The sequence below is a fragment of the Cynocephalus volans genome, chromosome 1 (genome assembly GCF_027409185.1).
Source record: "Cynocephalus volans isolate mCynVol1 chromosome 1, mCynVol1.pri, whole genome shotgun sequence".
NCBI classification, from domain to species: Eukaryota; Metazoa; Chordata; class Mammalia; order Dermoptera; family Cynocephalidae; genus Cynocephalus; species Cynocephalus volans.
Window position 1 is genome coordinate 265,795,391 of NC_084460.1, and position 14,172 is coordinate 265,809,562.

Sequence of the window (14,172 nt, forward strand, 5' to 3'; positions counted from 1 at the left end):
TTTACATACACTCAACATATCTTCCCAGAAGATTCTTATTACTTATAAAGGAAAAAATAATAACTCCGCAGTGGAGAAACCTTGGCAGATCCCACCTTAACCAAGCAATCAAAGTTAAAGATATTAACTTCATCATTATCTAACATCACCATTAGTACAAATCAACATTATGTGCTCCTGTATGTATACTGAGAACTCAACATCACAACAGCAGACTTAACTGAACTGAGGAAAGAATCAGTGAACTCAAAGATAAAACATATGTAATGATCAAACCAGAAGAGCAAAAAGAAAAAAGAATAAGAAAAAATGAAACAGAAACACAACAAATATGGGACTCCCTTAAGCAAAATAACCTCCACATAATCAACATATCCAAAGGAGAAACAAAAGGAAGAGATTTAGAAAGCATATTCAAGGAAATAATGACAGAAAAATTCCAAAGTATAGAGAAAGATGACAGCACCCAGGTACAGGAAGCTCAGAGGTCACCAGTTAAGTTCAATCCAAAGAGAAACACCCCAAGGCACATCATAATCAAATTATCAAAAACCAAAGACAAAGAAAGGATACTGAAAGCAGCTAGAGAAATGAAACACATAACTTTCAAAAGAGCCTCAATACATCTCTCAGCAGATTTCTCAGTAGAAACCTTACAGGCCAAAAGAGAATGGATGATATATTCAGAGTGTTGAAAGAATAAACTGTCAGCCAAGAATTATCTATCCAGCAAAACTCACCTTCAAATAAGAAGGAGAAATAAAGTCTTTCCAGTCAAACAAAAGCTAAGGGAATTCACTAACACTAGACCTGCCTTATAAGAAATGCTAAAGGGAGTTCATCAATCTGAAAGAAGATGATGCTGAAGAGCAGCAAGAAAACATTTGAAGGTACATAACTCACTAGTAAAGTAAGCTCACAGACAACCTCAGAATACTCCATCCAGTATCATAAAGGTGGTGAATAAACCACTTACATCCTTAGAATGAAGACTAAAGGACAAACCAAACAAGGCAACAACAAATATGACAACCACATTAGAGATGAACAATATTAAAAGATGTAACTTGAAACAAAATGCCAAAAGTGGGGGAGGGGGGTGATGCCAAAATGTAGAATTGGCTTTGGTTCTTTCTTTTTTCTTAGATATCAAAGTTAGGTTGTTACTAGTCTACAATAATCTCTTATAACTATAACTTTTTTTGTAAGCTTCATGGTAACCATAACACAAAAACTTATAAGAAACATCCTAAAAATAAATAGCAAGAAATCGAAATAAACCGGGCACAGAAAGACAAATACTACGTTGTCTCTCATAGAAGTGGAGAGAATAGTGGTTACCACAGGCTGGGAAGAGAGGGGTGTAGGAGGAGAAGTATTGGACTAATGGGTATAAAACTATGCTATCTACCCTAAGTGAATAATTGTGCAGTATATGTATGTATCGAAAAAAACGCATTGTACCCCACAAAAATAAATATAAATAAGATTGAAAAAATGTATATGGCAGGTCTACTGGTCTCTAAATTCTTCATGGCAAGAACTTTCTACCATTGTAACCACATAGGACCTAGCACCTATTAGCTGTTCACCTTTTTTTCTAAATAATTTCTACCACTCCATGTAAAGTACATTACTTGCACTTAAAAAAATGACAAATATAGGCCGGCCCGTGGCTCACTCGGTAGAGTGCGGTGCTGATAACACCAAGGCCACGGGTTCGGATCCTATATAGGGATGGCCGGTTTGCTCACTGGCTGAGCGTGGTGCTGACAACACCAAGCCAAGGGTTGAGATCCCCTTACCGGTCATCTTTAAAAAAAAAAAAAAAAAAAAAAAAAAATGACAAATATAACCTTAAGAAAACCACCAATGTCACCTACATAATAATAAAATTAAGATGATGGAGAAGATAGATGATTGTATTAGTAAGGGTTCTCCAGAGAGACAGACCAAAAGGATATGTGCATAAATATATGAGGGGATTTATGAGGGGGATTGGCTCATGCAATTATGAAGGCTGAGGAGTCCCACAATAAGCTGTCTGCAAACTGGATGCCAGTAGCGTGGCTCAGTCTATGTCCAAAAACCTCAGAACCAGGAAAGCCAACAGTGTGGTTCTCAGTCTGAGTCCAAAGGCCTGAGAGCCTGGTTGCTACTAGTATAAGTTCTGGAACCCAAAGGCTGAAGAGTCTTGAGACTGGATGTCCATGGACAGGAGAGAAGAGTGTATCCCAGCTCCAGTGGAAATAGAGTGAGAGATTCCACTTTTCCTATGTTTTTGTTCTCTCCAGGCCCCCAGTGGATTGGATGGTGCCCACCCATATCAAGGGTGGATCTTTCCCACCCCGTGCTCTCAGGCTTACATGCTAATCTCTTCTGGACACACCCTCATAGACAAGCCCCCAAATAATGCTTTACCAGGTTTCTATGTATTCCTTAACCTAGTTAAGTTGATACCTAAAATTAACCATCACAGTGATCACTTTTGAACTTTAAAAAATTACTAGTTGTCCTTTTATGGAGAAAAGTAATTCACATTTGCTTTAAGATGAACATAGCAAAGTTTTCTACTGCCAACTGTTATGACAAATATTTAGCTACTTACGGTATCTACCTTGGCTAAGAGAAATTTGATTTGATGAACCTATTGTTTGGGTTTATTTATACTCATTATTAAATTTTGTTTTACTTTGGAAGAAACCTGCAATCTAGTATATCTGTCTTATCCTTCTCAAATTTTGCAGTGCCTTAGTCAGTAGGCAATCCAGTTTGAAGTCAGTGCTTTATATTTCTTTCTATGATTAACTGTATCTGAAGAGGTCCTATCTTTGTGCAGTGGTTGATATATCAGCGGAGAGTTTTAGGCACATGCTAATAATTTCTTTTCATTCTGTTAGAGAAACCACAGAAGATAAGGAAGTTTTGGTTTATGTCTGAACAATGTCTTTGACCTCAAACTTTACTAAAATAAAAGTATTAAAGCATTTTTTAATATAGAGATGGCTTTGTTTTTAAGAAAGTAAATGTTTTAAATAAAGTGATAGATAATGGTCCTACATTTGCATGAATTTTGAAAGCTTACAAAGGACTTTTGTTTTCAAACTGACCTATGCTTACAATATCTGGTCTTTCTTCTCTTCTTCCTGCTTCAGAAGAAGAGGTGACCTTTCAGCCCATGGCTTAGCCCTTGTTCCAGCCCCTGGATCCACAGAACTCTGCTCCAGCACTACTCACCTCTTTCCTAGGCCATCAGCTCTTCCTCTCCACTGGCTCCTTTCCCCAGCCTATGAAAAGAATACAAACCCTTCTCCCAACATGGATTCCCCTGTAGGTCTTGCCACTTATCTTTTTAACATCAAATAATTGTCTGCTCTCATCTCTGCATCCTCTCTGATGCAAAAGGAATGACTCCCTGTCAAATCTTCAGGCTGCCCTTGCTCAGATCTTCCTGATGCATGAGACCAGATTGGCCATCCCCTCCTAGAAATGCTCTCCTCCCTTGGCATCTGGGAAGCCTGTGTCTCCTACATCTCACTGCCTCTCTTGCTGCCTCTTCATCTTTCCCGCGTATGTTGATGTTCACCAGAGTTCTACCTTCTACCCCTCCTTGTGCTTCTACACAGTCTCCCTCCATAACTTAACAGACTCACATAATTTCTATAACTGTTCACTGCTGACTTCCAAATTCAATCATCTCCTTTGTGTTCCATATTTATATTTCTGTGTGCTTATTGGATTTTCCATCTAGAGATCCTAAAAGGACCTCATACAGCAGAGATTCATTATTTTCCATAACTGCCCTTCCTTTCTGTTTGCAGTAAGGAGCAGAAGGGAGAATGGTAATATGATGAGGAAGGGTGTGGAGATCTCTGGGGTCCTCTCCTGGAGCCTGGGGAATGTTTCTGTGGAGAGAACTGTGGATATGTGGGCTGCAGGGCCCTGCCCTGTTGCATGGTGCTTGTAACTGTAAGTATATTAGTAAAGCTAGTGAGCACAGCAGTTGACACTTCAAGTTCCCTCCCCAAGCCTCCAGTTTGTATGGTTTGGATTTTATCAATGGAAGTCTTTGAAAGAAAGTGAGCTGAGATGCCGGGTACTGTTCAAGCTTTATTAAAGGAAAAGAATCTCCTGGGCTGCGCTTAAAGTGGGGAACAGCCCGGGGCTGCCCTGAAAATGGGGGACAACCACCAGGTGTGGGGGGTGGTAGAGCTTATATAGTGCACCAAGGGCTAACTGATACCATCAAGGAGGGTCATTATGCTAATGTGGATCAGGGTGGAGAACTGCGTCCTTGCAGAAACAAAAGGGCTTTCTGTTTAAGACAGGAGGCTTCTCCTAAAGGGAAGGGGGGAGGGGAAGGGGAGGTGGGTGGCGCTGTTTTGTACTTGGGCTTGTCTAAAGTGGCACTGATTATGTCACAGATCTATTAATCTTGAGTAAAATAATATTTGAAACTTTTTGGACTTTCCTATGGAAATGCAGGGTGGAGGTTGGGAAGTAGACACCACTTCAGTCTCTCAGTACCATTCAACCTCTGGACTAGGGTAGTGTAGGTAAAAGAGCCACAACGAGAACCACTGCTAGAGGTTATCCAGCCAGAAAAACAGTGCAGCAAGTCCCCTGATTGCTTTATCCCTTCCCAGAGAAACCTCCCTTCCACACATACATACACCTAGGTGAGAGGTAAGGAGGCTTGGTGACCTATTTACATTCCCTGCTCCTGCCTAAACCACAGAAACATTCTTGATTCACTACAAGTTTCACAGCCCCCTTTCATACATCCCCAACATTGCTCCTGGATTTTATCACTTCCCTTCTTAAACTTTACCAGAGCTTCTTGCAGTGGATTGAATTATGTCCCCCAAAAGTTTAAATTATTGGAGGCTTTGTCCCCACTGTAACAGTGTTAAGAGGGTGGGAAATCCTATTATGGTAATTGAAAGATGGGGCCTTGAAGAGTTGATGAGACTGTGAGGACCCTGCCATAGTGAATGGATTAATAGTGGCCATGGGTGTGGTTATGAGGGCTTTAAAAGAAGAATGCATGAAAAGTTCTTTCTCTCTGTTCCACCATTTCTGCCATGTGAGACCCCTGGGTCACTGTTGCCACCACCAAGGCTTTCAACAGATGTGTTCCCTGGACTTTGAACTCTCAGCCTCTGAAACTGTAAGCAATAAGTTTTGGTTTCTTTATAAATCACCTACTTTCAAGTATTTATATTTATAAGCAACAGAAATGGACTAATATTCCCCCCTTCCTCCCATTGTTCCCACAAGTAAAGCCTCCTTAGCTGGGCACCCATGATGACCTGACTTCTGTCTAACATTTCAGCCTTTGCTCCCACCATTTGGCCACATGTTCCCTGCACCCCAGCAGTTCTGAGCTACTTCCTGGGACAGGCTGTGTGCTGTCAGCCCAAAGAATCCCAACTTAGCCAAGTTCCACTGCAGTTTGGCTTCCCCTGAAGGCTTGCCTTTCTTCTTCTTTAAGAGCTGCTCTTTGCTTCCTAATTGCTTTGATAGCATCTTCTGCAAGTCCTTTTTAAGGTCTATTTATCACAATGTATGGGAATGGACTGTTTGATTGTCTGCCTTCTCTCTTAAGGAAAGAGAATTTACATTATCCATCTTCACCCCAACAGAATGCCAGGTGCTAAAGCAACTCTTGATAAATATATACCGAAGAAAAAGAGGAGGCTGGAAAGCAGGCAACGTGAGGAAATTCTCATAATGCATGACATGCCTCAAAACCAAAGTGACAGATAACAAACCACTTTTTGCAATATCTCAAAGAGGCCCAGGCCATACTTTCTGCGTTTAAATACCAGTTGTACCACTTACTAAACTTTGCAGAAGTTACTTAAATTTTCACTGCCTCAGTTTCCTCAACCGTGAAAAGGAAACAATAGTACCTAACACATAAGGTCATTGTGAGAATTAAAAAGGCATTTAAAGGGCTCAATGCAGTGTTGTTATAATTAACACCTATCCCTGACCCAGCACAGAAGGAAGTGTTTCTGTTAAAGAATACAGAAATAACAATTTTAATAAAGTAGCATAAAACACCAAAATAAACCTTTGTCACTATTTTGGCTGCCCAGTTCAAAATGGCCTTCCTGAGTTTGGGTAATTCCTCCCCTTAGCAGTCTAGGTGAGAGGCAGATTGCTTTCTACTAAGAAACCAAAAAAAGCAAGACAGGCTGTTAGGACTCCCTTGCAGCTAAGACTTGTGCCATGTGATTTAGGCTTGACCAGTCACGTGTGTTCTGCCCATGTCTAGTGATAGGAGCCAGTGATGCCAAGCCACAGGCATGGGGGAACTGCAGCATAGCCATGCTCACTTTTTCCAGAGGCAGCAACACTGGTGATCTCAGTGTCATCATCTAGTGCCACTGTTGGTTGTGCAGGATCAGCAGCACCCTCACAGGGCTATTTTGGTAGCATGACTGTGGCTGAGACCTTGTCTGCTGCCAAGGCCCCCTTATTTTGTGTTCTGAGCCTGTATCTCTATCTTCTCCAGAAATGTTTTAAACCACCCAATATCCTTTTCTGCTTCTATCACCCTGGGTTAGTTTTTCTTACAATATCCTTTTCTGCCTCTATGCACCCTGGGTTAGTGCAATTCAGCCTGCCAGACTGATACAAATGATCAGATCAGATGGCTTAATAAAATGTAAGTACACTATGTCTACTTTATTAGTTTATTGATTTGCAGTGTCTTTTACTTGGCCCCTGCTCAGGGACTGTTTTTCTTGGATGATTTTTGTTTTAGTAAAACTGATATGTTAAAGAACATTTTTTCTTTTTCTTTTTCTTTTCTTTCTTTTTCTTTCTTCTCTCTCTCTCTCTCTCTCTCTCTCTCTCTCTCTCTCTCTCTCTCTGGCAGCTAGCCTTTCTCTCCTCTCTTTCCCTCCCCTTTTTAGAGTGGGAGGTATGGATGGATCAGGACAACCAAATTTTATTTGACTAGAATCTACCCTTAGGTAGAGAAAATCAGGCAACTAATGAGTGTAAGATTAAAAGAAAACAGAGGGAGAGAAACAAAATCAGCACCTAGTGCAGGAAAGTATCACAATAGAACAAACTGTTAGTTCATTTAATTTATCTGATATATTTTACAGATGAGAAACTTGCAACAATGAACACACAGCTACAAGTAACTGTTATCTCCAGGTTCCTGTATTACCAGGGCTCCTGCCTTTATCCATTATACCAAGAAACAAAATGCAAATGACTAGAAAGTAGGCTGAGATCAGATTAAACGCAGCCCAATTAATTATACTTTTTAGGTTTATGGTTGTATATTATAAAAATTTATATTTTACAATTTACAGAGCACTTAAATCCTCTCAACTGCTCTAAGATGGTCAGCATTTTTTTTTTTTTATAAAAGAGGTGTTGGTATTCATGTCTTGATAAATTTTTAAAGATTTCTTCTACCTGTGATTTCCCTGTTTCCCTTTCCTTTTTGTTTTTGTTTGGAAGGTGTAGAACAAAATGAGCCAGTTGGGAAGAAAGCAATATTAATGTATTTGAACAGTAGGGTTTGTTGATTGGAACCATCATAAAGACATTGGATGTTGTTATTAAACCCTATTTTACAAATGAGGAAACAGAAGCTCAGAGAGGTTAAGTGACTTGGCCAAGATTAAATAAGCATTAAGTAGAAAAGCCATGATAAAGAAATATAAAACATATATTGAGCATTTAATATGTCAGGCTGGGTAAAAAAAAAGATATGGTACTAGCTAACTTCTAGGTAACCAAAAATTTCTATAACCAATATATTACATTCTAAACCACTATTATTGAAGTTTTTATTTTACTACGCAATTTTAGCAGCTGGCCAATGAACAAATACTTTTCTACTTCACAAGATTTATATAAACAGATATTTGGAGACTGATCTTGAAAAGTCTTAACTCAAAGGAGTGTTTTGCATCATTTGTCTAGATTCTCTACAGTAAATAGAAAGTTGTGATTCTCAAATATCCTCAAATGAGCAAAAAATTGACAAGAATATGAAGTTGACTGCATTACTGTGTAATCAAATATTAAAACTCCGATTTAACAAGCTATTTTTATTTTCAGTCTAATAGCAAAGAAAGAGAAGATTTATTCTCTGTATAGTTTCTCCAAATTCTTTGTACAGATTGTAAAAGTCATTCATCAAAGAAAACTAAGCAAAGGTACTTGGAACATAAAATGAATAATACATTTTTTAATGTAGTGTGTATCACAGAAAATGCCATTCTTGTATATCCAGTGAAAACAGAGCATTAGTACAAGATCTAAATAGTAATGAGATCCATGGTTTTCAATGAAATGTCAATGTCTCTTTTCCCTCAGAAAGTTAAAAGAAAAACGGGGAGGGCTATTAAGTGAAAACTGTGCTGGCTTCACAATTAAGAACACAAGGATAACAAATAGGTGATATTATGGAGTGCTGTGTGCTGGGTCCATACTAGGCATTGCACATACATTGGCTCATTTAGTCCCTACAAGGAGATGCCCTTATTTTCTATAATTTTATAAATGTGTAAGTTGAGCTAAAAAGTAAAGAAATTGGCCAGCAGCCAGGAAAGGCAGGAGGGCAGGAAGGAAGAAGGAAAGAATATGTTAAACTTTTAGAAGCAGAGAACAAACTGTGGTTACAGGTGGGAAAGGGGAATGGAGAAGAGAGGAGAAATTAGTTAATGGACAGAAAGAATGATTACGTTTTGTAATGATGAATATGCTAATTATCCTGATTTGATCATCACATATTGCATACAAGTATTGATAGTCAACTCTGTACTCAACGAATATGAATAATCGATTATGTTTCCCTCCCCAAAATGTGGAAATTAGATTAAGATTACACAGCAGTCTCACGGTAATGTAAACCACATAAACCGTCCAACAGGCTTCAGGTGGCTGTGAAGCCTTAAACGCATTTCTGAGAGTGGCGTGTTCCCTTCTCATCAACGCTGGCAGAGACCCGACCACCGCCAGCTCAAGGCCGCAGGCTGCACCGCCCCTGGCGGCCTGGCCACGCCCCCTCCAGCCCTCCCAGCGGCGTCCCGCCTCTTCCGCCTCCCACTTCCCGATAACCGCGCTCCTTTGCGCCGCCTTCTCGGACCTGATTGGCTGATGTGCCAACGGCTAACGGCTACGGAGTTTAAACCCGAGCCCCGGGAGCGGCTGTGTGCCGAGCTCCCGGCCTGGTGGTGGTGGTGCCGCACGCTAAAAGGGCGGTAAGTCAGTGACCTGTGTCATTTGGCGTGGCCGCCCCGTCTGGCGGGATCGGTGCCTTCTCGAGTCGGACTTCCCGGTACTGTCCGCCTGGGTCTCCGACCTGCCCTTCGCCCTCCCGGATCCCCGAGCGCGGCCCCTGCACCGGCTCCGGGGGGCTCGTTGGCGGCGTTCGGGTTTTGGATCTGAGTCACTGCCTCTTGTCGTCGGGACTTGAGCGCCCAGCTAGGCCAGGGGGCGAACCACCGGTTTGTCAGCTCCTTGAGAGAAGGGATTCCTGTCTTCGTAGACTGCTGTACTCCCTGCTTCTAGGACAATTCCTAGTTGATTGTGAGCGCTCGATGAATATCTGCTGAGTGACTGTTAGGCGCTGCCGAAGTTCTTGGAGCAGCCCTCTCGTTGGGAGCGCTCGTTTAGAAGGGAGGCCGGCCGAAGGCGAAGAAGTGATGGAAGACTGGGGAGGACTGAGAACTTGAACTGGGTCTTCCTGGTGTACAGGTAGCGTTTCGGTAGGGAATAGGGACAGTGGTCATTCTAGGGGAGGGATCCAGTTGAGGAGAATTGGATGTGGAACTGAATGTTTCGTACCTAGATAGCTGAGGTGCTGGCCGGACAAGAGCTTCGGAGTGATAAAAAATAGGTGATATGGAGTGCTGACTGTGTGCCCGGTTCCATACTAGGCACTGCACATACACTGGCTCATTTAGTCCCTACGAGTAGATGCCCTTATTTTCAATAATTTTATAAATGTGGAAATTGAGACTTGGAGATGTTTTAAGATCATATCGCTGAGTATACAGTTCCCCCCCGCTTGGGGTTTTGTTTTTGTTTTTGTTTTTGTTTTTTTTGAGTTTTGCTGTAAAGGTCTGCAGAGAATTGGAGTGGTATTCTGAGGATGAAGTGTGAACAAAAGAGGGTTGTTTAGGATGAGGGAAATAGCAGTATCATTGTATGTTCATGAAAATGAACCAGGGGAGAAGGAAAAAGTTGATGAGGTAGATGATGATGTAGAGCAGAGAATTGTTGGTGTGTTGCCTATGAGAAGGCAAGAAGGCATGGATCCAGTACATGGATCCATATGGAAGTAAGTCAAGCTTGGCTTTAGATAGGAGCACAGACAGTTCATTATAACAGTAGAAGAGAAGACAAATACACGGATACAGATGATGGTAGGTAGGTAATTGTAAGAGGAGTTTTGAGGAAATTTTCCACAGGTTGCTTAAGTGTTCTGAAAGAATAACAGTGAGCCAGGATATGAAATTATCAACGAGTTAAGAGGATTAACCAGGGGTTGGTAGTTGACAGTAACAATGAAGGGTATGTGATAATGGAGTCTAATGACACTGTATTCAGGCTGGGAATTTTTAGGGAGGATGAATGGTCTGCAAGCATGAATGTGATGTGACCTCAAAGAGGGCTATGGGGAAAAAAAAACAGCCCTCACCTGATAGGACTGCAGGAGAATCTGTGTCCTCTGGGAAGAGGCTGGTTCCATAAGATGAAGGGAACATTCAGAAAAGAGATTGAGATTAACAGAGCTTTTGTTGATGATGGACTATGAGTTCTAGAGGACTTTATGAGTTGGGCAAGGGTGAGAGATGGAAACTGTTTTTGTTTTCTTTGGCTGCTCTAACAAATTACTGCAAATGAAGTGGCAAAGACCCTTTTATCCACATAAGGTTTGGAATTACAGGGACTTGATATTTAGCGGGGAGAGGGGAGAACATTTTTCAGCCTACCCCAGGACCAAATGAAGGATGTGCAGAACTGGAGGGAGATTAAAGTGAGGGAGATGATGGTGACGTATGGGGATTCTTGTGGTGATTGACATAAAGAGCACAGTGAGATTAGTCCTGCGGACTCAAGGCAGGTAATGGTGGAGAGGCTGAGTCCTGGGGTTTAGGCAGGTACAGGAGACAGGTTTTTTTCCCTAGATCTCCGCAGATGGGAGCAAGGAAGCTTGAGGAGGGAATGGAGGATTGGGGACGTTGGTCCTGTCCAAGTACATGGCTCAACATCAATTGCACCTTCTCAATGAAACTCTGATTCTTTTCCTTTGCCCAGGCAGAGTTAATAACTTCTATGGACTGTGTATTGTAGCCAATATTCTTGTCATACTATAATGTAATGATTTCTTTTGTTCCTGTTTCCATAATAGACCATAAATCTAGTGGACAAATAGACAAGTTTAAGATTTCCTGCCTGTTCCTCAAGCCCCCTGCCCCCTTGGATTAAGTATATCTCTTCTGTATACATTAAACTGTGTGTATATCTCTAAGGTTACACTTCTTACAATTATGTCAAAACAGTGTCTATACCCATGCTGGGCCATGCATTCCATGAGAGCAGGGACCATATCCTGTCATCTGTCCCCAGTGCTGTGCCTAGTGCCTGGTTTATAAATGTAATACAGTATAGGTTTACCTTTTGGGGTTCTACTTTAAACCACTTTTGATTACATTCATACTTTCAGATTTTATACAAAGGGTTTTGCAGATACTGTACAAAGTATATTATTGTTATGATTGTTACTTTTTAGAATGTATTTATCAGTTACTCTTTTTTCTCTTATTAAACAATACTATGCTTGCTTACTTGCTTTTTTTTTCACTTCAGTGATGGAGTGCCCAGTGATAGAAACTGGCTCGCTTTTTACCTCAGGAATTAAGAGACATGCAAAAGACAAAAGAATTTCAAAGACTGCTAAGCTGAATGTTTCTCTTGCTTCAAAAATCAAAACAAAAATATTAAGTAAGTGCGGTTAGTTTTAAAATACACTCACATTTTTACTTTTCCCTGGAGAATTGATGTATTTGGTACCTTATTTTATCAAGTATGGAAAATTACTAAAAGGACTATTTTGTTAACTGATACTTTTTTCCATTTGATCCTTTCTGTCTCCTTCAGTTCCTATTATTGGGTGGTTTTGGTGATTTACCCTCAGTGGTAACAACTGGATTTTTAGCAGTGAGGCTGGGGTGGCCCTAGGCAGCTTCCTCCTACACTGCAAAGAAAATATCAGTGTGACTTTTATGGAAAAGAGCTAAAAAGAGTAACATATTGTTCTGGCATGTTATAGCAACTGGATGGGTAACCTAGAGGTGGTTGGCTCAGAGTGCTGTAGTGGGTGATTTTTATATAACCAGTGCTTATCATGAGAGCACTGAGTACATCGGAAATGGGATTTCATGAATTTTGGAGTTAAGATGTCAGAAGGGCAAAAAAAGGAGGTGGGAAAATTCCCCAAGACAAATATTCATTACTTCCAAAAATGATCTCAATGGTTTGTGTCCATCTTAGCAGGAGTGGGGGGTGGTATCCTTGTAGTCACATTTCCTGCATATATGGCTCCTGTGACATACAAGATGATTACATGTACCTTATGCAATGGCTGAACCTCCTGAGTATCTTTAAATCATGATGTTGCTCCTACCCAGGTTGCTAGGGCCATGTTTTGTATCAGACCATCTACAGTGGCTATTGCCTGCTGTCTTTGGCAGGACCATTACAACCCACTGTTACAAAGGAATATGCAGAGTTTGAGGAGAACAACCAGAAAATGTTATCACCCTTTAGCTTCTGGAGATCCTAAACCGGTTCTAGTCTATTTCCATTTACTATAGCAAGGATGGCTATTTGAAACTACTCTCTCTGTATCAAAGATAAAGTATTTTTTTGGACCCTGGTTTTTAGATTTTTCAAACTTTCTCTGAGTACTTAAAAACTATTATTAAATTTATAAAACTTATTTTACATACACTGTTCTTTCATTCGGCGGGGGAATATGTTATTGAATAGTGAATAATGGCATATAAATCAAAACTACGAAAATTGTGCTTTAAGTGTACTAAGGAAATATGCTATTTTAAAAGTGAGCTTTACCAAGGAATTCACAATGAAATTTCTTTGCTACCAACAGAAAAGCATTTTGAGGACTGATTTTTTTGGGGGGGGATGGGAGGGATGGGAGGGGGGCTGGCCAGTGCAGGAATTCAAACCCTTGACCTTGGTGGTACAACACCATGCTGTATCCAGCTGAGCTAACCGGCCAACCCAGGAGTGATATAAATCATATTTACATAGTGCTTTTAAAGAGAAGAGGTCAAGTTTAGATTTCAATAGATGCTTAGAAATAAGCAGTAAGATCTTTTGGATACAGGTGGAAGGTCCCACAGGGTTTAGATGATCTGTCCCTACAGTTAGTATGCCCCCTTCCACTAGAGATTTAAAAAGTGGACTTTGGGAGTACTAACTAATTTGTCTAGTTCTGGAGCTTCAGGCACTGGCTTGAAAATTTTTACAGATTGGCTATCCTAATTCCTATGGACATCTCCAGTTAGAGCATGGGATCAGCTTCTCCAGTCTGCTTCCTAGTCAAAGGTAGGAAGGAAGGTAGGGCAACAAGTGTCAAGCTTAAATTTTTGTGACTGATCTAATTATATAGACTACTGTGTCTATAATACAGTCCTCTTACTCCTAATTCTGTTTCCAAACTTTGGGTGTATTATCATTTTCTTCTTTTCCAACCTTCAGTTAAAACTTATAAAGTGAAATGCATTTTGTCTAAAATAGTATTACTGAGGAATATGAAAATTTATTAAGGTATAAGTTTAATATTAACTCTTTTAAAAATCTTTTTACAGACAATTCTTCTATTTTCAAAATTTCTTTGAAGCACAACAACAGGGCATTAGCTCAGGCTCTTAGTAGAGAGAAAGAGAATTCTCGAAGAGTTACAACTGAAAAGATGGTACTGCAAAAAGAAGTGGAGAAACTGAATTTTGAGAACACATTTCTTCGCCTAAAGCTAAATAACTTGGTAAGGAAACTATATTATTTTCAAATTCTAAATTATAACTTAAATCTTTTAAACTACATTGTTATAAAAGCTCTAAAAATGTTTTTTTAAATCTCAACTGTTGTGAAAACTTATTG

The 14,172-nt window shown here is 40.3% G+C and overlaps 1 protein-coding gene across 1 annotated transcript in view; it reads left to right on the forward strand.

The window, feature by feature from the left end:
- Positions 1–9,676: 9,676 nt before the first annotated feature.
- Positions 9,677–14,172, forward strand: part of SGO2 (shugoshin 2) — a 37,412-nt gene continuing 32,916 nt past the window's right edge. Inside the window, exons 1-3 of the mRNA XM_063105437.1 lie at positions 9,677–9,735; positions 11,854–11,988; positions 13,881–14,056. Coding sequence (XP_062961507.1) covers positions 11,856–11,988; positions 13,881–14,056 — 309 coding nt within the window. The 5' untranslated portion in view covers positions 9,677–9,735; positions 11,854–11,855. The remainder of the gene's footprint in view (positions 9,736–11,853; positions 11,989–13,880; positions 14,057–14,172) is intronic.